Source organism: Acanthisitta chloris, unplaced genomic scaffold, assembly GCF_000695815.1.
Source record: "Acanthisitta chloris isolate BGI_N310 unplaced genomic scaffold, ASM69581v1 scaffold5767, whole genome shotgun sequence".
Lineage (NCBI taxonomy): Eukaryota > Metazoa > Chordata > Aves > Passeriformes > Acanthisittidae > Acanthisitta > Acanthisitta chloris.
In genome coordinates this window covers 69235-92799 of record NW_008683061.1, presented here as the reverse complement: position 1 = coordinate 92799, position 23565 = coordinate 69235, and the positions used below count along the sequence as shown (strand labels likewise).

At 38.2% G+C, this 23565-nt stretch overlaps 1 protein-coding gene across 2 annotated transcripts in view; it reads right to left on the bottom strand.

Annotated features, from left to right (window-relative positions):
- Positions 1-23565, bottom strand: part of SLC24A2 (solute carrier family 24 (sodium/potassium/calcium exchanger), member 2) — a 103459-nt gene that overhangs the window by 11986 nt on the left and 67908 nt on the right. Inside the window, exons 4-6 of one of the 2 annotated variants that reach the window (XM_009078762.1) lie at positions 18276-18326; positions 12293-12388; positions 10549-10637 (exon numbers count right to left, since the gene is read on the bottom strand). In XM_009078762.1, the coding sequence (XP_009077010.1) occupies positions 10549-10637; positions 12293-12388; positions 18276-18326 (236 nt within the window). The remainder of the gene's footprint in view (positions 1-10548; positions 10638-12292; positions 12389-18275; positions 18327-23565) is intronic. The other variant, XM_009078763.1, reaches the window with a different exon arrangement.

Below are 23565 nucleotides of genomic sequence, written 5' to 3'. Positions count from 1 at the left end.
TTCCCAAGTTGCATGACTGTAAGAAAAGAGGAAAGTGAACAGGTCATAATAGTTATAACCATTAAAAGATTTACAAATGTATATAGGCACAATTTGTTGTGGTCAACACAGTACTTTAGAGGCTCCTGAGCAGTTTAAGAGGCTAAGCTTTTGCCTTTAGCTTTCAGCTCTTCACTGAAGTGGACAGACAATCTAGGCTTCACTGCTGCAATCTACTGAAGCCTGACTTCTGTGGGACTGTGCTGGAGCAAGAGTTTGTGGGGCTACTTCCCAAAAAACCAAATGCATTCTTTTTCCATTTTGGTAGATTCTGTTGGGGTGGGAAAATCAACAAAAGACGGCCACTCAGCTTTGAAATATGATGGCTGAGATAAAATTTGAGCACAAAAGGACCAATTGAAGGGTTGCCTAGGTAACTCTTTCTGAATGGCCTGTGTGTAATTGAAGCAGCAGACCCAGCTGGAATAAAGGCTCCATAAGTGACTGCTGCATAAACAGCACTGAGTGGCAAAGTATTTCCTGAATTGCCATCTTTAGAGATTAGCCATGATTAACAATTGTATTTAATTACAACAAAACTTTACATGAGTCTGACTTTGCAAATGCGTCTGAAAAATATATGGAAAGTAATACCTATGTTGGTTCATGCAGTACTGTACCAGTACACACCATACTTCAACACTGGGCCTCATTCTGGTGTCATGTCTGTGTCAAACACCACTGGGCGTGCTTGAATACACAGGTGACATGAGTGGCTGTAGCAAATGACCACAATGAATTGCATGTGGAGATTGCCAGTTGTCTTCTGAGAAACCTTGATCCCTCTGTTTGAGAGCTTTTCACCTTCATGTCATACTACTTCATCCCTCTCCCCAAGACAACTATGCCCCAAATTAAAGGCCAAACTCAAGGTCACAGTGCAGGCAAAACCCTTTTTATTGCTAGTTTAATTCCAGGATGCATTATAGATGCTATAGAGTGGATATTCATTTCCTGTTTTGTAAATTGGATTCTCTATCTGACTTACAATGCTGATCTTCCAAAAATCAGTGTAAGCAAGGAAGTCCAAAGTATTTGTAGATCTAGCATCTCTGACTTTCAAAGCAGTACCAAACTATCCACTGAGGTTGAAGAAATGAAGGGCAAATAATTTTGGCAGCTCTTAATACTACACAAATGTGAGTGTCATGCTGTGGACTAAGCAGCAGTGATATAAAATGACTCAGCACAGACTTGTGGCAGAGGTTGCATGCACTGTGTGTGGCTCCAGCCTATCTGCAATATACATACTGAATATGCTTTATCATAGTTTGTACAAACTGATACTGAAACTATATTTTTGATTTATTTTAGCCTGTATGATGAAAACTCAGTACTTCCAAAGTTCAGTCTGATTCTCTTCTGCAATGCTAAGAATGATACACACACAGGAATTTAATTGCCTAAGTGTATATGGTAGTGACATTTTAGATACCTCCTGGTATCTCCCTTGACATTCACATGCTCCACTAGAAGCGGAGAATATTCTTCTCATTTGTGACACACCTGCCACCACAAAAATCTCCATTTCTTTAGGGCAGCTCACGTGTTACTACCTACCCATCTATACTCTAAAATTCATTCCCTGCTATGACTCCGTAGCTAATTAATGATACTGGTGCAGACATATGGGAAAGTTGCACCCGTTGACATGATGAACTCTAAAGATAATCCCTTAGAGAGAAACAGAAGTATTACGTCAGACCAAAGGCCCATTTACACCAGTATCTTGCTTCTGGCAATGGTCAGACATGGGCACTCAGACAATAAGTATTGGAATGTGGCGTATTTTTTCATCTTCCACAAATTCATAGAATTATAGATGCACTTAGGTTGGAAAAGACACTTTAGAATCATCAAATCCATCTGCAAATTTGACATGGCCAGCTCCATCACTAAACCATGACCCCAGTCTCTAAATACCTACCTCTGCCTTGGGCAGCCTGTTCCAATGCTTGACAACTCTTTCCATCGAGAAAATTTTCCTCCAACCCAACCTGAATCTCCACTGACACAACCTGAGGCTGTTTCCTCTTGTCCTGTCACTTGTTACTTGGGTGAAGACACTCACCTGAGTACAACCTCCTTTCAGGCTGTGGTAGAGAGCAATGAGGTCTCCACTGAGACTCCTTTTCTCCAGGCTAAACAACCCCAGCTTCCTCAGCCACTCCTCATAGGACTTTTGCTCCGTACCCTTCAACAGTTTTGTTGCCCTTCTCTGGACACACTCCAGCAACTCAAGGGCTTTCTTGTTATGAGTAGCCCAAAACTGAGCACAAGAATTGAGCTGCTGCCTCACCAGTAGTGAGTACAGGGGGAACAATCTCTTCCTTAGTCCTGCTGACCACACTATTTCTGATGCAAGCCAGGATGCCATTGGCCTTGTGTTTGGGACTGTCTTTTTGTTACATAGACATTTGCAGTGCTGAATGTATACCTACAAATGTATACCTACAATATGGATGTGACATCCTAGCACATATTAATAATAATGATCATTAATTAATTAAGATAATTAATTCTCTAATAGGAAGATGTCCCCTTTGCATATTCTACCAGTGTAAATGAGGTACATCTTTAGCTAAAAAAAAAAAAGTTATGACACTCAATTTTCAAGAAATGAGATCAGAAGTGTTATTGTGCTCTGTATTGCCTTTTATGCATCTGTAACAAATATTCTTTTCTTTTAAACCAATGCACATATATTCATAATTCTATTCTTGCTACTTCAATTCTTCTTTTATTTAACTCATTACGATAAATGAAAAAGGTATAAACCCTCCATATTTCACAGTTCTTCATGCAAGAACATCTATATAATACTTGTTTGTAATGCCAGAGAAGAAATCTCTTGCTGGTTATCTCAGGACGGGTCTGACAATTTTTAGATTCATGGGATGATTTGAGTTCGAAAGGATCTTAGAGATCCCTAGTTCCAGCCCTCTTTCCATGGGGAGGGACACCTTCCACTAGACCATGTTGCTCAAAGTCCCACCCAGCCTGGCCCTGAACACTTTCAGGGATGGAGCATCCACAACCTGTTCCAGGGCCTCACCACCCTCACAGTATACAATTTCTTCCCAATATTTAATCTAAATCTATCCAATTTTCCAGTAAAATTTTTCCAAACAGAGGAAATGATGGTGTGTTTCACATTACACAAAGAACATAAACATACTGTGACATATCCTCCACATCTATTTTGTTTATAAACAACAGCTTATAGCAAACTCCATCTGCCAAAGCCACAAGATATTCACTTCTTCCAGCAAACATCAGAAAATCATTGTATCCATGGAGGCTTATGCTCATATTACCTTAGGAAAAACAGTTACTTTTTTTGCACAACATTAACAGAATTTTATACCTTTTTTCCTGACAGTAGGACAAAATGGAAAACAAGTACAAAGAACCACCTCAAATCTACCAGAAATACTGAATCTGCCACTATTTGCCAGCTAGTTTGTATTGTATAATATTTATAGCATACGAGCTATAAATACCATATTCTGGGGACTATTCCACTAGTCCAACTAAGCTGAAGAGCTGAGCTATAAATTCTCATGCTTGTACATTTCTTGTGCATTCTGACTTCTGATATAACTAATAAATAAAGGATTAGCATTAGGACTCCAGAAGAAAGGAATTTGAAGACAGGAACTATTTGCAGTTCAAATTGCTGATGCTAAAGTATAGATATTGCACCACCTATAAAAAGACAATTTACTTCTTTGCTTAATAATGCTGCAAAAGACTGCTCAGCTTTTTGTGTTTGGTTGGGGTTTTTTTTTTATTTGGTTTGGTTTCTTACGTGTGTGTGGGGTTTTTTTCCTTGTTGTTATTTTTTTAATTTTTGTAATTTTTTTTTTAATTTTTGGTCAGAAACGGGCTTTGTACAATCCAACTTCTCACAATGAATGAATCAAGAAAAAGTTATGTTATCTCAAAGGTGCCCTGCCCCAGAGGGCACCTCACTACACAGAGCTGAGGTTGATTTTATTCTCTAGAAGGGCAAATCTCACATTAATTTATTTCACTAGAAAGGCAGAGAGCAAAGGCAATTGGGGCCCTACTGTAAACAGCCTCAAGTTGGACTTGATGATCTGAAAGGTCTCTTTCAACCTTGATGATTCTATGATTCTAAGTCTCTCCTTTCTGTTTCTTCTCTGTAAGTTGAATCACTCATTTATCTTCTCTTACTTCTCCTTTTGAAGAAAATCAAGTGAAAACAGCGTGAGTAGTGAGCTAGTACAGCAGCATGCAGTTTCTATGGGGTAACTAAGGCAGAAAAGCAACCTCCTTCCTCATGAATTCTTGAGCAAAATTCAAGCTGAGAGTAAATTAAATCCCTGAGCTTTCAGAAAGCATTCTGAATATGTATATACTTTTCTTAGGGCAGCTGATTTGTGCTAATCCTCACTGTACTGGGAACTCACTGAAAAGAGGTACCTTTTGAGTGGAGCATATTGCCAAGGAGCAAGGCTCAGGTAGGTGGTTTGGTCCAGATTCTGCTATTGCTGCTTGTGTCCTCTTGGGCTCTTGCACAAATATGTGAAAGCACAGCTCCCAGATCTTACATGATAGGTTTTATGCCTGTGTTACTGCCAGCACTCTTTGGGGAATTTGAAAAGAAATACTCAGAACATAATAGTCAAAACTGCAGTCATCCCACCAGGAGAAATAACAGCTTGGGTATGATGGAGATACTTCTGAAGAATAAGCCTTTGTCTTCATGCCATTTTTCACTGCCCTAGTTTTCAAGCACATCAAACTGGTAGATAGCAGGAAAAATGTGGAATAGGCAACTGAGTAGCCTTGAGAAAACAAAGATCAATCCCTTTTGATGCCAGCACCATTCCCACTAAGTTACAAAGAGCTATACTGGTAAACAAGATGCAGGAATGTTCTTTAGACTGAGCGTGGCAACTGAAAAAATGTTTGGGCTTTGGAGGACAAACTTTTTATGATGAATCAAACAAATACCAGGGATGCTGAAATATATCATGGCCTTACAACAAATGCTGCCCTAGTCTTCTCTACACTCTCTCTGTATGAAATAGAAATGTTTAACATAGCCCAGAATAAAACTCTGAGACAGAGAACGCAATGCTACTCCTGTTCACACCATGCCAGTTTGATGCAAATGGGGTGAGTACTCCAGGGCAGGGGAGATATGTTCCCATCAGGGCTCTGTCCTGAAATGCAGCACAGGGTGCTGCTGCTCTTCAGTGGGGAAGGCAACCATGCTTTACCACACTGTATCTCAGGTAAGAGGATTAAATCCAATGAAATCAATGAAACCTTCGTGGCATTCTCCTATGACACACAAATTGATTTATATTTTCATGGAAAAGTTATCTTTGACACAGTTGGCACGTAAACATTTTCCAGTGGGGTTTCCATGGAAACAGGAAAAACTGCCCGCATGTGTACGTGTGCATGTGTGTGCGTGCGCGTGTGTGCGCGCGTGTGTGTAGGTGGGAGGAAAAGGTGTTATCTTCAGATTGGAACCTATTTTTAGGTAAGCCACAGGTTAAAACGACTATCAGATGCTTGTTAAGAAGGTGGGAGGGGGAAGGGAGAAAAGTGGACTTCTCAGAAGGATCATTCTTTGAAGGGCAGCCTATAAATATTTAACAAGATAGTAAGTGTCCTTCTAGTCTTCTTTCATTTTCTTATGCACACTCAGTACCACTCTATGAAGTTTTATATAACAGAGTCTTCTCCTTTGTGGCAACCTGCTAAAGGTTAAGATACAGAATGTCGTAAGTAGAACAAAATCCCCAAGGAAGATGCAATATCTAGCAGAAGGCAAGGCTGCAAATAAAGCAGTAATGTCTTCAGACTGTCTGGTGGGAGCAGGTATTGTTCCCTGGCTGTGCTGGTTAGGGGATGGGAAGGAGACCACAGCCATCTGGTCTTCTCAGCTGATGATCCCAATTTTATCCAAGTGTAGGACACTGGCTGCTGCTTACAGTTGGATTGGGGTGATATGAGTCTTATTGTCTGGCACAAATGACTAGGGTTGATGGGGACATTTTCTAGACAGCCTATTTGAATTTCTGCAAGCAGCATTAGGAGAGTTTTCAAGGGCTTGAGCTAGCAAGAGGACAGCTGAGTTTTCCTGGGGGAAGGCAGAGTAAGAAGAATGGAGTTAAGGGTCTGGGAAAAAGGCAAGGCAGTGGAGTTTGGAAGAGACAGATGATAGAACAAGGGGTAATGGATTCAAACTGAAGGAGGGGAAAACCAGGAGAGGCATAAGGAAGACTAAACCATGGCATTTAGAGTATTATGCTTTTTAAAAGAGAATTTTATTTAAAAATATATGAAAATTAAAATACAGCATAAAAGCTGTTTTTTTCTCCTTTTCTTGCAGTCTTAGCCTGAGATCTTCTTTTCACAAGGGTCCTTTGCTCAACATCATAATTTAAAATAATAGGGGGTTTATAAATAAAAAGGATTTATGTGCATATTCTTACTACAGTTGTTATTATTATAGAGGTTTTTTGTACTAGAGGAACATAGAATATTTAATGTACTTATTGTCAGACAATTCTAACTCCAATATAGATATCAATATTGCTAAAATTCTTGTGTCTAGGGATTTAGGTCAAAACACTATAATCTGTATTGGTGAAAAGTAAGAAAAAACTACAAAACATGACTATGCTTGTTTTGCAAGAGGGGAAAGCATGAAGACCATAGTGGAACTTGACAATAATGAAGAAAGAATTAGATCCCTATGTGCATCTTCTATATCCTCACTGCAAACATGATTTAGGACCTGCTCTGTGAGCATACCCATTTCACAGCCCCCAGTTTTCAGGATATCTTTTTCCCCCCAAAGGCATATCTCAGGCTTTGTTCTCCAGATTGGCAGTGTCTCAGTTTTCTCAGTTCCAAATGATCACTACCATGACATGAAGACACTAATGTTAACTTTTCTTAAGAGATTTTTTTCTGAACAGTGCGTATGGATCACAAAACAGTATCATTAGACATTTACAAGTGGAAAATTGGAGAAAAGTAATTTTATACTTTTGCATTTCCAAAGGCACTACAGCAACTCCTTTTGCACTGGAGTAAGGAAAAATCATCAAGACTTCAAGCTGCCTTACTGAATTCTACTTAGGAACAGAAGCAAATGATGTTGTCAGTATAAAATGGAGAACACTTGTTCACAAAAAGATTAAAATTCAAGAGCATTTGTAGGTCAAGGCTGAGCTGTAATGAGCTTGTTCTTGTTGCTAAGCTTTAATGAGTGAGTTTTTAAAAGAGGAGAAACTATTGAGGAGAACTGGCTGGCACACTACTCTGCGCCTTCAGTACTACTTCTCTGAACAGAGTTACCTTTAGAATTGATACTGTTGTGAAGATACACTATTTCCTTGGGGTATGTAGTGTCTGCATAAAGTTCGGAAAAGCTAGAAAGAGGCTTAGGATTTCACTTCCTCAAATTCTAATCTTCGTCAAAGAAAATGGTCACATGAATGCTGCGTATGGGATTCTGTCATTGCCTACGCTTCTATAAATCAGGAGTAATACTATCAGTGTCCATGAAGTCAATATATACATCAGAAGGAAACTGAATAACCCAGTATTATCTTCAGAGTGATGGTACAGCTTGGGAAGGTGTTCCAGGAGGCTGTGCATAAAAGGCTATGCAATACATCGAGGAAAGGTTCCTGTACACTTCAGAGTAGGCAGAGACCCTCACAGTGAAGTAGGGTCCTAGGAATCATAGAGACTTATTTATTTGTTACATGGATGAGTAAACCTTTTATTACAACTTCTCAAAAATTCCAGGTTGTACTTTCAAACTACAAAATAGGTTCCAGGCTATCAATAACTCAAGCAGCCTGAGAGAGCAGCAGCTGTGAGGTTATCACTGGAAGAAGATATTGGAAAGGCCACTGGGGAGGAACATGGCATGGGCCATCTCAAAATGCTATTAGGAGATAGCTATTTTTTTATTGTGACAGCAGACACCTAAAATCCTTTCATTCAGATTGATGGAGCTGAATCTGCAGACTCACTCCTCCACCAGACACAAATCTCCCTGCTTGCTCTATTGTTTCACTTGGATAAGGAAAAATAATGTATCCTGCCTCTAATACATAAGAAGAGTTTTCAGAATGTCCCAAATACTTGCTGAACTTCACGTGAAAGTTCCAAATCCTGCCTCACTGCAAGTTTAAAATGTCTAAAGGGAGATGAAAGGAAGACATTGCCAAGTAATGCACTCTTGCAATAATTTCCTCTTCTTACCCTGCAGTTGTTGAAACTGAAACCATTGTCTCAAATGATGAAGCTCCTTGACCTTGCAGCCTTCTGAACAAGCCTAGAAAATGCTTCATTACAATGCAAAATGATACCATATGGACACTGCTATGAGATGTGATTGCCTAAGATTGCTTTTTCTTCATTGTTATTACTGAACAATCTCAGTGGAAAAAAAAACCTTACAAAGCAAGACCAGTTTCCTCTGTAAGCTACTGAACTCTAGTAGAGTCTATTAGAGTGTTCATATATCCCACAGACTGATTTACATACATCCTAATAGGTTACACCAGGCTATGTTGTCCCTTATTGACCTTTGAGAACAAAAATCTAAAAGCCACTTTGTTTTGGATTTTGTTTGGTGGTGGGTTTGTTTTTTTTGTTGTTTCCCTTGAAGTCAAAAAATAAGCTGAAGATGTATTTCACTGCAGCAGAGAGGTAGGACTCTCAGAAGTGGATCCAAATGGATCTGAAAATTTATCTTTCCTTACCTTAGAATGTTGAGTGTTGAAGTGCAGGGCTGAGAGCTTTCACTACATAGATTTTACTCATCTCATTTATGTAAGAGTAATGCCTTGTTGAGCTGACAAGGATCTTTAAGTATCACTTTGATCTGAACAATGTACTTTAAAAGGTAATTTAATGTTCTACTCTGCTCTCCTTTCCATGGGTGACTCATTATAATTACTGATCATTCATGATATCAAAAACTACCCATCTCTTTTAGATCCTTGATTCTGGTTCTCAGTTTCTATTTTCAGAGAACAAAATTATCTGCAAACAGCAAAGAATTAAAGACATCTGCCAATATTTGGTGCACTAGCACACCAGTTGGCCAGAATCATCTTGTCAATTTCTCCATCTCCAGCTGTGTAAAGCAAACAGAATCTTTGCCTGAAGGTTCACCCTACAACACATTGCAGTGGTTTTTTTCTCAGTTTTACAGAAAAAAAAAGGATAACCTCTCCCTGCTATGTTTCAGTATAAAATAAGCTCCTTGTGAGGGATAATTGTCTTCAGGAAGCAGCCAAAAGATATAACCACACTCTGTTACTTGTACGCCACTTCCGATTTTTCCTGTGCCTTGCAGAACCTTTCAAGGAAAGAATTTCACCTACAGTGATATCGCGCAGGTCATGAAGAAGGCAGCATGATCTCTGACTGGACTAACAGTATTGCTAAACCATAAATAAACAAAAGCAACTGAAATATCAAAACCTAAACCTGGTACAGTTCAAAACAAACCGTGGCTATTGCCTTTTCATTTTGCTGTATGTAAATACAACATAGCTCATCCCACTTTTAATTAGGGGAATCTCATGTGATGTCATAGACCACTGCTCAACCATCTCTTGCAGCATTTTTCTTGTGTCACTATAGCCTAAACAGAAGGCTAGGAAGCAAACTGTAAAAACAAAACCATTATAAAAGCTTCTGCGTCAAGGATTACTTTTACAAGAATTTCTCTCTCTACACAGGCTTTGACGTTTCCACTGAAAGAGCAGTGCCCAAGTTTAACAAAATCAATCACCAGCTTATTTCCACTTGCAGATGTTGGCATTAGTAATTTTTTTTAAAAAAATTAAAAGACACTGAAGAGGACCTGACAGGACTAAATTTTAGTCATCTATTCTTGAGAATTACAACTTACTTATGAAAGAAGCTAGCTCAACTGCAAAAGTTATGACATAGTTACTTTATATCTACAAAAGATTTACCTTGTAATAAATACACCTAAGTGTTTAATTACTTCTTTTGCAGATTTTAGCCAATAGGAGTCCTAGAAACACTAGCATGCTGTTATCTCATTCAGCTTAATTTCTTATTTGTCTCAAGACAACAGGAGGCAGGATGGAGCAGATGTTTGTCCCATGATGCACAACATGACAGGTGCTCCTAAGAGAACAGGTTTTGTGCAATGTGACAAGCAATTTCCATTAGCTATATTTAGGGCTGCAAACATCTTATCTGATAAGTAAAAATATATTTCCTAGAAGAATACATCCCAGAATCTCATCTTACCTTACACTGAAGGGCAGAGGCAGAAGAGAAGAGCTTTTATATATGGTAATCCACCCATTGGGTTCAGTTGTAAATGAAGAATAAATAAATTGTTCATACCAACAGCTTCTTTTTATTAAGATGTTTACTTTCAGTGAAAAGCACAGTCAAGCAATGTAATATGCTTACCAATACAAGAATAAAAAGAACAATAAAAAAGTCACTAACCTCTTCTTCAACGTTATGGGCGATTCCATTCTGCACTGGTCCTGAATCACTTGGTGGTGTTACTGCAACTTCAACTTTTGCACCTTTTTCTGTGGCATCAAAACAACAGATCAGAATATAAGTAACAAATCTACTAGTGGAATAGCAGCCATTTATTCAGTCTGAGTAAATCACCAAATACTGAAGGTGGATGAATATCTGCTTTTAAAACAGAGACAAAAATTTTGTCTTTCATTTGACTAGCACACATTTTGAATAAAAATTTTATGAGTGGTGAGCTAGCATTTGAAGAAACTATTGTATTGACACTCATGTACTAAAAATCTCTGAATTCATTGCAATATTCAGTGCTCTTTGTGTATGCTTAACTCAATGACCCTAACACTTCAGGTAAAAGGTGACCTGTAGCATTCACCCCAGATATTATAGAACACAACATGTTGCATTTACAGGTGGGGGAATATACTCAACGATGCAACTTTTATAACATATTAACCTATGAAATTAGTAAACTTCCAAGCCGCAATCATGCTGTCTCTTATGGAAAAATGTGGTAAAAAGAGTAAACAGATGGTCTAATAACATCCAATAACAGAGGATGATCTTTGAAACAGAATCCTGCAGTCCTAAACTTCCACAGGAATTAAAGGGACCAAGTTGGGCCTTTGGTTTCTGATGCCAAATTTATTCAAATTTATTCTTACTTTGACTGTCTTGAAATTCTCTAAGCAGTAATTACCGCTTTAAGTATGCAGTATATAAAAATGTCAATGACCAAAAAATCCCTTGGACAATATAAAGTAATGGGGAATAGCAATATGAAATGTCTAACTCGAGTTCAACATGCCTTATGGTATGCTCTTGTGCACAGAAGTAAATACAGCTGTCTAGTTACATTACTGCTATCCTGAGATCCTTCTAAATTAAAATCTGAGATCACAGTCACAGTGGAGTGCCAGACTATCTGCAATTATTTCAGTATATGTGTGTTGTCTCTTAACCCCACTGCTAGCATTATGGTTTATTAACAGGCTGTCCCATCCAACTGCCTGATTTTGGAAGCAAATAGTATGTAAACATAACACAAGGCCAGGAAAAGTGTCAAGTAATAAAATGTTTCAGCTTTTATTGGATACATTTATATCTGGTTTTCTAATTCAGAGAACATGCTGAGGTAGAGGAAACAGGACATAGTAGAGATTTTCTCTCAGCATAGGAACTTTAGAACTAAAATACAAATTCCTACCTTAATGCAAAATCATAGTAAGCTAATTTGGCACAATTAGCAGACAGGCCTAAATGGCTCCCAGCAAGTAGTATAGAGACAAATCAAATCTTAACTATGAAGGCTGAATATTTTGTGAGAAGGCTGGTACCACATAAAACACACATTCTCCTAGAGCAGCTTAATAAATTAATCACATTTTCACATATAACCTGCTAGTAAGTTTTGCCTCTCTATTTCTGTCACTTCAACACAAATCCAAAATCAGCATTGCTTTTTCTTTTCAACCTGCCAGGAGAGATTTCTATATGCCTTAACTGACTTTCTTTTTTTACACTTAACTCCTGTCCCATAGAAGTTAAAATTTCATACTCTTTGGTACAGAGAATCAGAATATTTTTACTAAAGTAGCAAAAATGATGTAGAGGGAGAAATTAATGCCTAAGGATTTTCAAACAGAATAAAACAGTGAAGGAGACTCTCAGGAACAGGTGATAAATCTGTACTGCCTGCACTCACCATGATTAGCAGCTCCATTCTGCCTTTCACTGTCTTCCACCTGGCACTTCTTTTTGGCGATCTTATGCAGAATTGAGGCTCTTTCCTTGAACTTTCCTAAAAGAAAGCATTGTCATTATTAAAACACAGCCATTTTGAGAATTGATGTTTCTTTGCCACAGCTTAGGCTCCGTAAATCAGTGCTGACAATACCTCGTCAAGCAGTAAACATGCTATTAAATGCTATCTCATGTTCCCATATATAGGTGTGTTTCTTTATTTTTAGTGGGAAAAAAATAATCTTTTTTTTTTTTTTCTACTCTGAGAACTCAGCAACAAATAGGACAAAAACTGAAAACAAGAGTCTGATTTTTCTTTGGAAGCAGTCAGTAAAATTCCACCTATAAATGTGCTGGTGTAAGATTTCAGCCGAAACAGAAGATGAATACAGATGAATAAAGGTATCATAAACAAACACAAACAGTTTCAGCTCTCAATTAGTAGTATAGTAACACAGAATTTCAGATTAACCCATACATTGCATCATAGTGACTGTGGTCAGCTTTGCCTCTTTGCATTCATCTATGTGTTTATGATTTCTACAGGTACTGCAGAAGGGGAAGAGATCTCCAGAACACATGATATTTGTATCAGATTCTCCAAGGTAAGTTTCCTCCTAAACCTGCCAGGTGTTTTTTTGTCTCCCATGAGGTTAACCATGCAGCTCATTCTCTATACTGTCTCCAGGGCAACACATACAACCTAAGAGAGGTCCGAAGTTCTGTCACTCTTTATTGACCGCTGAGTACAAATGATATGTTCAAACTAGGCAATGTCAAAAATGTAAAATATTAAGTGAAACTAGCAATTTCTCTGCATTTGTTGATCTTTCTACGTAAGGCCTCTTTGGACAGCTTGATAGCATATGTTGTGTAGAAAAATGATGTATCTGTCTTTCTTAATGGTTATCCTCATTGCTCTTGCACTTTAATTATGTTTAAATAATTTGTAAAAGTTTCAGTGGTAGCTATTACACAGTACACTTCTAATTAAGAACAGCATCAACATACACAGCCTGTGGCTCTTTTAATTCTCCACCTCCAGTTTAAAAAAACCCATTGAAAACTGTTGGTGTCCCTGCAGCAAACCAGCAAAAACTTAAGACCAGAAGACATTTCAGTAGAATTATATAACAGACTAACAGTGGAAAGTAAAAATAAGAAGTCACAAATGAATTCAGTTAGTTGGGTAATAGTCACTTGTTTCCAAGCTAAAACACGAGACACAGAAGAATAAAATCATTAGTCAAGAAAGAAATCCTCTCTTCCCTCCTCACAAACGGAAGCTTCAAACCCCTGTAGTCCTGTAGTCACACCTCTGTAGGTGAAGAAGCATATGCACAGTTCACAGGGTCTAGCAGCTATCACTTTCTGGGAAATGGAGGTAATTTCTCAACAGCAAACCACTTGGAAAGTCATAAAAAGACAACAGATATTTAGCAAGCAGTACTGTCCTTCCTGCAGTCCCTATCTTTTCATAAACACCACATGCCAATCACAATATTTCGCAAAGATTATCTTTTTCTGGCACACAGTACCTAGAGTAAAATTGCCTGCAGAAGAGTACCTGAGCTCAGAAGACAATTATAAATAGGAAGGTATCTCATTATTTCAGTGCACAGGGTCAGAGATTTTTGTTAGAATTGCTGAAGAAAGATGGAGAAAGAGAGAGTGAGAGAAAGAAAGGGAATTGCTTGGGATACCAGATGAGAGAAAGAAAAACCAGAAAAGATGCAAATCATATTTCCATATATTTTAAGCCAAAATACTAAGAGTTATGTCTGTTCCTAACTTATTTTGATACACTAGGGGCATTTAAAATGTGCTTATCCTGAAGAAGGTGTAGATACTAAAAGGTGCCTGATGTAATGTCAGTTTGCTAAAGGATTGTGTTAGCTTTCAGACTCCAACTCAGCTTCGTATGTGCGAGAACTCGGCTTGTGATGTCCCAAATACAGAAAAGCATTTTATGCAAGCAAAGCAAATGATGCAATCAAAACATTTTCTGAAAAGCATTTGCAGAGCCACCCATGTGTCCACCTACTCTGGGATGGTGCAGAACCTTTCAATTTAAGGTTCAATTTTAAAAGTTAACTAAAGTGATGAAGAACTCTGTAAGGATATTCTAATATTTTGTTTGAGATTGTTAGAAAACTGAAAAGAAAATGTCTCCACAGAGATTCACACTGGTTTAGATTAGCCTTAACTGAAGTTGTCCTCCATTTTTTCACATTTACAAAAACCTCTTGCATCTTTAGGAAGAATTTCTTAAACTGACTTTTAACATTGTAAGTTACACCACTTCATTCAAGAGACTGTTCCTCAGTTATAAGTGACTGTCATGGAAACTAACATCAATGTTTGAAATGAAAAATGTATTTTGGTTTATCCTTATTTCTCAGTACATGCATGGTTCAGCTGATGTTTTACATCATCACCTTCCATTTGATTCATTCACTGTAGCTAACAGAAGTGTGAGGAAATTATTAGAAGACACAGCATTGACTACCAAAAGCATGAAACTGAGGGAAGCAGTAGCACTAGCCTGCATGAAGATGGTGAGATGTAAAAAGACAGCAGAGCTAGGCCTCTCTTTGCCATTTTCCTCCTTTAAAGCAAATCAAAACTAGTTTGCTGAAGGGGAAAGATGGAGCCATCCAGAAAAAAGACCAGCTGGAGATATTTCTAAGTCATTCAAATTTTCAGAAAGCCACTAAGGTCGATCTTAGGCACAGAACTCCTCTCATGTCTTTTTTTCTTAGATTTATGTGGGGTTACTAACACAATCTATAGGAATTTTACATTGCTGTTCTTATTTCTAGAATGCAGGAGTTTATATCTTCTCCTTAGCAATCCTATGTACTACAGGTTTGACTATCTAAAAGTGATTTTCACACCAGCTGGTACCATTAGAGTTTGGGTGAATAAAAATGCCTTATTCCATGGACCTAAAATAGTATAGATGGCTATGGAATATTGTTAGTTAATCTAGGTTCACTGAACTCCTGCAGATTTTGCAGCTCATTTCAGTTTGCAAAGAATGGGGTAGAAGGAAGAGAAAATCTAGGCCAGGTGATTATCAAAGAAGGTAGCTTAACAGAAAATTGGTTTTATTTGAATACATACAAACAAATCAGTATTGTATAATGTAGATGTGCCTTGATCTGCATGAGTAACTCCAGCTGGCATCAGTTGGCAGAGATTCTCCTCCTGATAAAGGATATATTAAAAAGCCAACCCTCTGACCGTGATCTAAATAGAAGACTACAGATTCTCTGGGTCAGAAAAGTCTTTGATTTAATAGGAAGGTAGTCTTCAGAAATTCACATAATAGAAAAAAATCAAGACTCTACCATTTGCCTAGTTTTCAGTATCTGACCAAATGAAAAATCACTGCATCTATGTAGCTATAGCCAGTATTCCCTGAGTCTGAAGATGTCAAATCTGCAGTTGTTAAGCAGTCTGAACTGTACCTAGCAGTTCTGCTTATGTGGAACACAACTAGTGGGTCACCACTAATCAATTCCAGAAACCCACCTTACATGCTTTCTCCTTTAACATTAAAATCCCACAGAAGTATCGAATGAAAACATATGCGGCTTTGTCACGCTGTGTGTTGCTGGTGGAGCACAAGATGACTCTGATGGTCTCTTCACATCTTGTAGGGTATATTTTATTTCCTAATTGGGTCTGATTAATCTACAATTAATTTAAAATCACTTTCAGACCAAAGAGGAGCAATCAAAACAATAGAGACCAGTTTCTAAGATGTGGAGCACAATGGCTCTCTGTCCTGTATCTGGTTGTGTATTGCAGCCTGACCATTAATTTTTCTGATTGTTCTGATGGACCAGGAAAATTAAATGTGCCTGTGTTTCTCCACTGGATGACTGAAAGATTACACTCAGGGTTTGAGGACTCAGTGGTAAGGATGTATCTTGGGAAAAAAAATCAATGGATTTGTAGCTGGATGTATATGTTCCTGTGACTAAGCTGCTGCCCAAAACACATAAAAACCTCAGTCAAAAAAGGAAGAGAAAGAAGAAAATGGATAATGCAAACAAGTGTGCTGCAGAATGATACTGATTACACTCCTGAAAATCCAAACAGGAAGTTCAAAATATATCACACTTCGATCGAAATACAACCCCTGTGATACATTATTCATTACGTGCTTTGTGAACGACAAGTGAAAATGACGATGACAATTGTATTTGAGAAGGTAAACTGTACAACAGAATCTTGTCAGTGTTAGTACTTCTAAAGACAAAGGGCTTCCTTCTTGGTTTTGCTACTGGATTTTTGCTGTTGCTACAGTATGGTCTTGAATTATTTATTCTTGAAAAGTGCTTTCTGAGGTGACATTGAATATTAACTATGATGTGCCTATGCAGCATTACTTCTGCATAGGCACATCTATATATATAAATATATACCTATATAAAGTATGTATCACATTTCCCCACAAATGACAACATTTAATAGCCAATAGAGGATTTTTGAGTTTTGCAGCCTTATGATAATGTATTGAGGTGGCTACTTCTGAAATAGTGGATTTAATACTTCACCATAAAAAACAGCCTTAACATACCCAGCTTTGAGGCTGTGATGACAAATTACCTTTCTTGATTGGAATGAAGACTGAGATCAGACACTGCAAAAGCTGTAGCTCTGGTAGCCATATCTAAGTGGCCTGGGTTAATGACTCATTTCAAGTGCTTGAGAGGTGTTTTTGAACAACACAGACATCACTGTTTGCCTGGTAAAACCTCTCAGACATCTTTTCTTATATTGGTGCCACCGCTGTGAACAAGATGCTTAATCTGGGCGATGCAGGGTGGTGAGGCAAGACTGCTCTATGAGATCAGGCTTGCTATAGAAGAAAACAGCATCTACCAACACCAGGCACAAAGGTGAAAGCTCCCACAACCAGTCCCAAAATAGTATGGTTATATTGGTGTATCCACAGCAAATACAGAAAATGGAAAATAGAAGTTGTCAATTGCTGCCCTCCCCTCCCCGAGAAATGATCATAAGCAGGGCATATAATGAATGTTCCCTTAAATTCTTCAAGATTAATCTACACTAGGTTAACAATGTTTTTAAAAACTGAGAAGCTTAACCCCATCCTCAAACACGCTGCTAATTACTAAACTGGACACAATGAAAGTATCTGTTTGGCATTATAATCACAGAGCTGGATGAGGGGCCTTGATCCTACAGACAATAAGGTCTCGGTTCAGGGATAATTCCACATTATAGAACTGCTGACTGCACTAGGACTGAAAGCATGTGTTGGAAATTTAGTACACAGTTAACTGCTTTACTGAATTAGTATAATAAAGCTGCAATGCTTTGAATCAGCAGAAAAATCTCCCAAGACTTCATTGAGCCCTAATTACTTCCTTCTTGTATTGCTACAATCAGGACTTAAAACTGCGAATTTTTTTTGCATTGCAATTAAGCATACAATTAATACTGCAGGAATAATCATGCCTTAGCTTTTGAAGTTTTTCATTACTTTTGGATAATACAGTAAACTGAAGTCACTTAGCAATTGTTCTCAAACTGAGTGATTTGGACATCCAGAAATTAATTCATCTTCTTGAATGCATTGTAAAACATGGCATAAAATAAGCATTTACAAACTATGTTACACTGCGCCATATAACTTGCGAGTATGGTTTTGCATCTATGTTCTTTCACAAAAGCATTCCATTGCATTTCCTTGTCTGAAATAGCAAAACTGAAATGCTGAAAACAAAAATCTGAAAAAAGAGTCGCAACTGATTGCGCCATCAATGAAGACATGCAAAAAGGAGCTAATCAAAAATGGAGAAACTGAAAATAAGACCAAGAAAAATGAAGGAAAAAGTAAACACATAAAAGGCGCTTAAAAGGGCTTCAAAAAAAGCTGATACAAACAATTCTAAAATATTTCTTACCTTCTTCAGTCATTGTGTCATAATATTTTAGGTTTCCATATGATCCAAGCTCTACAACATCACAGTAAAAGACACAAAGATAAGGAACCAGCAGACATTCAAGAAACGTACATGTTTTTGCATGTGCTTCATAAACTCAAACAGTGATTATGCAAAACATTTTGCAGGACAAGGAAACACAGACTACAGAAATGGCAGTGCCTTCCCCACCCCAAAATTTCACAAGCCACTGAGTTTAGCTAAGTGTTAAACTTGCTAAAGTGAGATGTAGGAGAAGCACTGAAATTTAAAATTTAGCCTTTTCTGGGTTATTGCTGATTTGGTGTCTCTATATTTGGGAAAACAGAACAACCATTCCAGTACCTAATCAGCAGTAATTTTGAAAACTAAGCTCTTTTATCATTCCCCATGTCAGACATTTAAATAATTCTGTATCCAAATTAAATAAAAAAATCTCAAAACACAATAATGCTGTTCCACAAACACTGTTGTGATACCAGTGCTGATGTTGACTTGCTTTAGGGGGGTTACTTAACTATTCTCTTGCCACTTGTGAAATCAGAAAAAAAGTATTTACTCAATCCATCAGGTGGTATGAGACCTAAATTAATTAAGTCATTAAACTGACCTGAATATATAGCATTACCATATTCTAGTGGGGCAGAGAAAAGAATGGAATGCAGAGATCTTTAGGGCTACTATTACTTTTCTTCTGTGTGATACAATCTTGTATGAAATCACCTTTTTACTCCAGATGTTGCTTTACACTTCTCCTCCTGAAGTGTTTTTTTCTTAAAATTTGGCGTATTTGTAAATATATGTACAGATACAATAATTACTATGAAACAGGACAGTGAAAAAGGAGGAATCTGTAAATGGCGTGTCTGAAAAAAACTGTGAATGATTTCACTCATCATTTTTATGCAGTTTTACAGCTTAGCTTCTGAGCACCCGACCTTTGACAGAATGCAACCATTAAAGAATGGATATTGAGCAGTTTGGTAGTGCTGTTTTCTTTGGAAATATTATCTCTTCATGTTTATGAAATAGTTTGAGCAATTAAATGTACAAACACTGTCCAATTATTAGGTTTTCAGCTGACTCACCTCATTATCTTTCAACCAATTTTCACAGAGGTGAATTTCTATAGAGGCCTGGCTACTAGTTTTCAACTGTAAGATTCTGTGATATGCAAATTGAATACTTTGAAAGATCCTTTTCTTTTTTTAAAACCAGAATCTGCCAAATTAACATTTCTTACATCATTTGCAGAGACAGAGAACGCCTTATGCCACTTAATGAAAAAACACAGGATTTTATCACTTGATTTTTTTAATAATTATGAGTGGACGGTAACGACTTTTCATAGGCATAGCTTATCAAAAACACTTACAAATAGTCACATACTTTTGCTTGTACAATGCAGTGTTTTACTTGAACAAAAATATGCCCAGTAGGACAGGACATTAAGTCTCTCTTAAAGCAAAGAAAGACATAATTTAAGGACAGGATTTAATACATTGTTTTATAGTAATATAGAATGCATATACTGCTTTGTAAAAATGTTCCTGGTGTTGCAACATAGTCTTTGTTGTTGCTTGTACACAGAAGAAGCTATTGTCCAACCATCTTGATTTAAGTCCTAAAGAATTAAATTCCTTACCTGGAAAGAGCTCCCAATAACTTCAATACAGATTTGCCTGTTTGCAGCATTTGGAACTACATGTCCTTTTTAATTAGGGATTGGTATCTGCTGGCTCTACGGCCAACACATTTGCTTATACTTATTCTCACTGATCTCTGTCTTGATATGTCTGGGATCCACTTTGCTGGAAACTGGCCTGAGGCATGCACTGGAGACTGAGGACAGGATTGGAAAACAGATGCCAAAAGGAGTCTAAGAAATAGACATACATGGAGGGGACAACACTGCCAGAAAGCAGCTGCATACATGCAGTTGAGAAGAAGGCTGCATCACAGCAACAAACTTCAGAACTAACAGAATGATAACATGAGCTTTCTGACTTGGATGAAGCAAAAGAGGTTTCACAAGAAGCCAGCAACAATGGTCAATTCTAAATCTCAAAATAAAAAAAAAAAAAAGGGCAGCAGAAAGATGGGACACTTCACATACAGGCAATTGTGCTTAGATCTATTTGCTTCCCATCTGAAGTGAGAGATAAAAGACATACAGGAAAGAAAAAAGGTGAATCTGACCTTACAGAGACCAAAAAGAAGAGAAACAAGGTGATGCATTACAGTGCATGATGGTGATGATAATCATGTTCTGGGAACTTCAGCAATTCAACACACCAAGGATTAAACTAGGTTAATTCTTGCAGTTAGCAATATTATTTCTAGGAAAACTCTAATCTTGCTGGTGAGATTACGTTCTTCAAAGCTTCTATGTCCTATACCCAGAGCAGAATGCTTTATACAATCATTAACCCACTGACTGCAATGCACAACAATGATCCCAAAAAATGTCAGCTGCATGTATTCACATGAATTAATTTGTGGGTTTCAGGATCGCTTGGGTCTGTGCTGCTCAGCAGCATGAAAGGTCTGTCTCTATACAATTTGCCTCCCATATATTACACTGGCTTCTGCTGAAAACTTTGGACTCAATCTGCTCCTTGGTATTTGCTTTTGAATTTTCTTATTATAGTAAGATTCTGTTCTGTATGACTTTAAATAAACTCAAACTAAAGTAATTCCTGAAAAAAATTGTATTGGAAGCATTTAACAGCTTTTAAAGTTATTTTAAATGGAATTGAAAATCTAAAATACTGTGATAAAGGGTACTTAAAAATATCCCCAAATCCAACACTGTTAAAGTTTGACAATTCCGTTTTTTGAACTGGCTATGCAATTCCCATGGTGAGGTCATAGCAGACAGACTGGCTGACAGCCAGTACCTGCATCCCTGCTGGTCCCTTGAAACAAAGAGGATGCAGAGATGCAGCTTAACAGCTGATCCTCGACAGTTACAGAGTCGTTGAATTAATTTGTTCCCTTCTGCATATTTTTACACCAGAAGAGAACAGAAGGTTCCTGCTAATCCTGTCTGACATTCCTGAAGGATTACAACAACATTTGCCTTATTACCTACTGTTCTCTACCGTGTTTGTAGGTGTCATGCCACAACAAAGCAAACAGAAAAATAATGTTGTTAGTCAATGGTTCTACATCATTTGTGATTTCAAATTACATTCAAGACAGCCAGCAAGGCTTCACCAAGGCCAAGTCCTGCCTGGCCTACCTAGTGGCCTTCTATGATGGAGTGACTACAACAATGGATAAGGCAAGAGCTAGAGATGTTGCCTATTTGTACTTCTGTAAAAGTCCCTCAAGCTTCCTCTCTCTAAAATGAAGAGAGATGGATTTGATGCGTGGACTGTTCAGTGGATAAGGAATCAGTTGGATGGTCACATCCAGGGGGTAGTGATCAATGGCTTAGAGTCCTGATGGACATCAGTGATAAGTGCTGTTCCTCAGGGATCCATACTGGGACCAGTGCTGTTTAGTATCTTCATGAATGACAGAGACAGAGGGGATCAAGGGCACCCTCAGAGAGTTTGCAGACAACATCAAGCTGCGTGATGCATCTGATACACCTGAAGGACAGGGTGCCACCCAGAGGGACCTGGACAAGCTCAAGAAGTGAGCCCACGGGAATCTCATGCAGTTTAACAAGACCAAGTGCAAGGTGCTGCACCTGGGTTGTGGCAACCCCTGGTATCAATATAGGCTGAGGGATGGACTGATTGAGACAACCCTGCCGAGAAGGACTTGTGGGTGCCACTGGATGAGGGTCTGGACATGAGCTGGCAATGTGTGCTTGCACCCCAGAAAGCCAACTGCATCCTGGGCTGATCAAAAGAAGCATGGCCCACAGGTCAAGGAAGGACATGGGCCTGTTGGACAAGTCCAGGGGAGAGCCACAAAAATGGTCAGAGGCCTGGAACACCTCTTCTATGAAGACAGGCTTAAAACATTGGGATTACGCAGCTTGTAGAAGCAAAGGCTCTAAGGAGACCTTAGAGCAGCCTTTCAAAACTCAAAGGGGAACTATAGAAAAGATGGGGACAGACTTTTTAGTAGGATTTGTTGTGGTAGGTCAAGCGGTAATGGTTTCAAACTAAAAGAGGGTAGATTCAGACTAGATATAAGGAAGATACTTTTTACGTGGAGGATGGTGAAACACTGGCACAGCTTGCTCAGAGAGGTGGTGAATGCCCTGGAAACATTCAAGGTCAGACAGGATAAAGCTCTGAGCAACCTGATCTAGTTGAAGACATCCCTGCTCATTGCAGAGGAGTTAGACTAGATGACCTTTAAGGAAAAAACAAGCTATTCCATGATTCTATGAAATAATACAGCTAATTACTCACTTTATTTTCAGTGCTTACTCACTAAGTATTGTATGCTTGGTCTGTGATGAATACTCATTTCTGTCTTTTAAGCGTACAGCCCCAGGCTGCCACAGAAGGAAAGCAATAATTCTCTTTGCTCTCCTGTGACAGAGATCTCAGATTCAGACTGCAGCTATCCCAAGTTATGTCAGAAAGGAGCCTGTCTCAGGGTTTCTCAAACTACTCATAAGCCATACAGCTATTTTAGAGATACCAACCTGCATGGGTACAGGTATATATCCCTATCAAAAATGTGAAATCAGACTCTCAAATGGAAGAAATGCATTGTGGGTTTCTTTGACAAATGTAAGGCTTTCACTCTGCATAAAAAATATATTTGTATGGGAATTCATGTCACGCCCTTCCAAGGTAATTAAACAGCTTCAAAGTTGATATATCTTTCATTCAAAACAACACTGCTAAAGAGAAATTACTGATGGAAATCCCTGATTTTTTAGTGCAATTCCACCGCTGCATTTACTAGATGGTCCTTGTATTTGACTTCTACACTCATGAAGTCGTCAAGGCATAATCCTTTATCAGCACCAGTGGGAGGTTGGCTTCAAGGGGATTGGGGCATTCTGGAACAAGCAGATGGAGGGCTCATATTTTCGTGAGTTTTCATACCCATAAATTCAAAGTACCAAAAGGCTGAATACCTAAGACATAAGAGATAAGCAAAATGAGATAGCAAGGGCGCAAAATTGGTAATGAAATTTAGAGTAGGCATGCAGCCAAGAACTGCAACTTAAAAGCAAGCAAATAATCCTGAAAAGATTGTAAACGAGAAACCTAAGCAAGTATTGGAGGCAGAAGAGAATTTTGCTGTGAGAGGTTGCACACATAATTTTGAAAGTCAGCAAGTTCCTGACAAA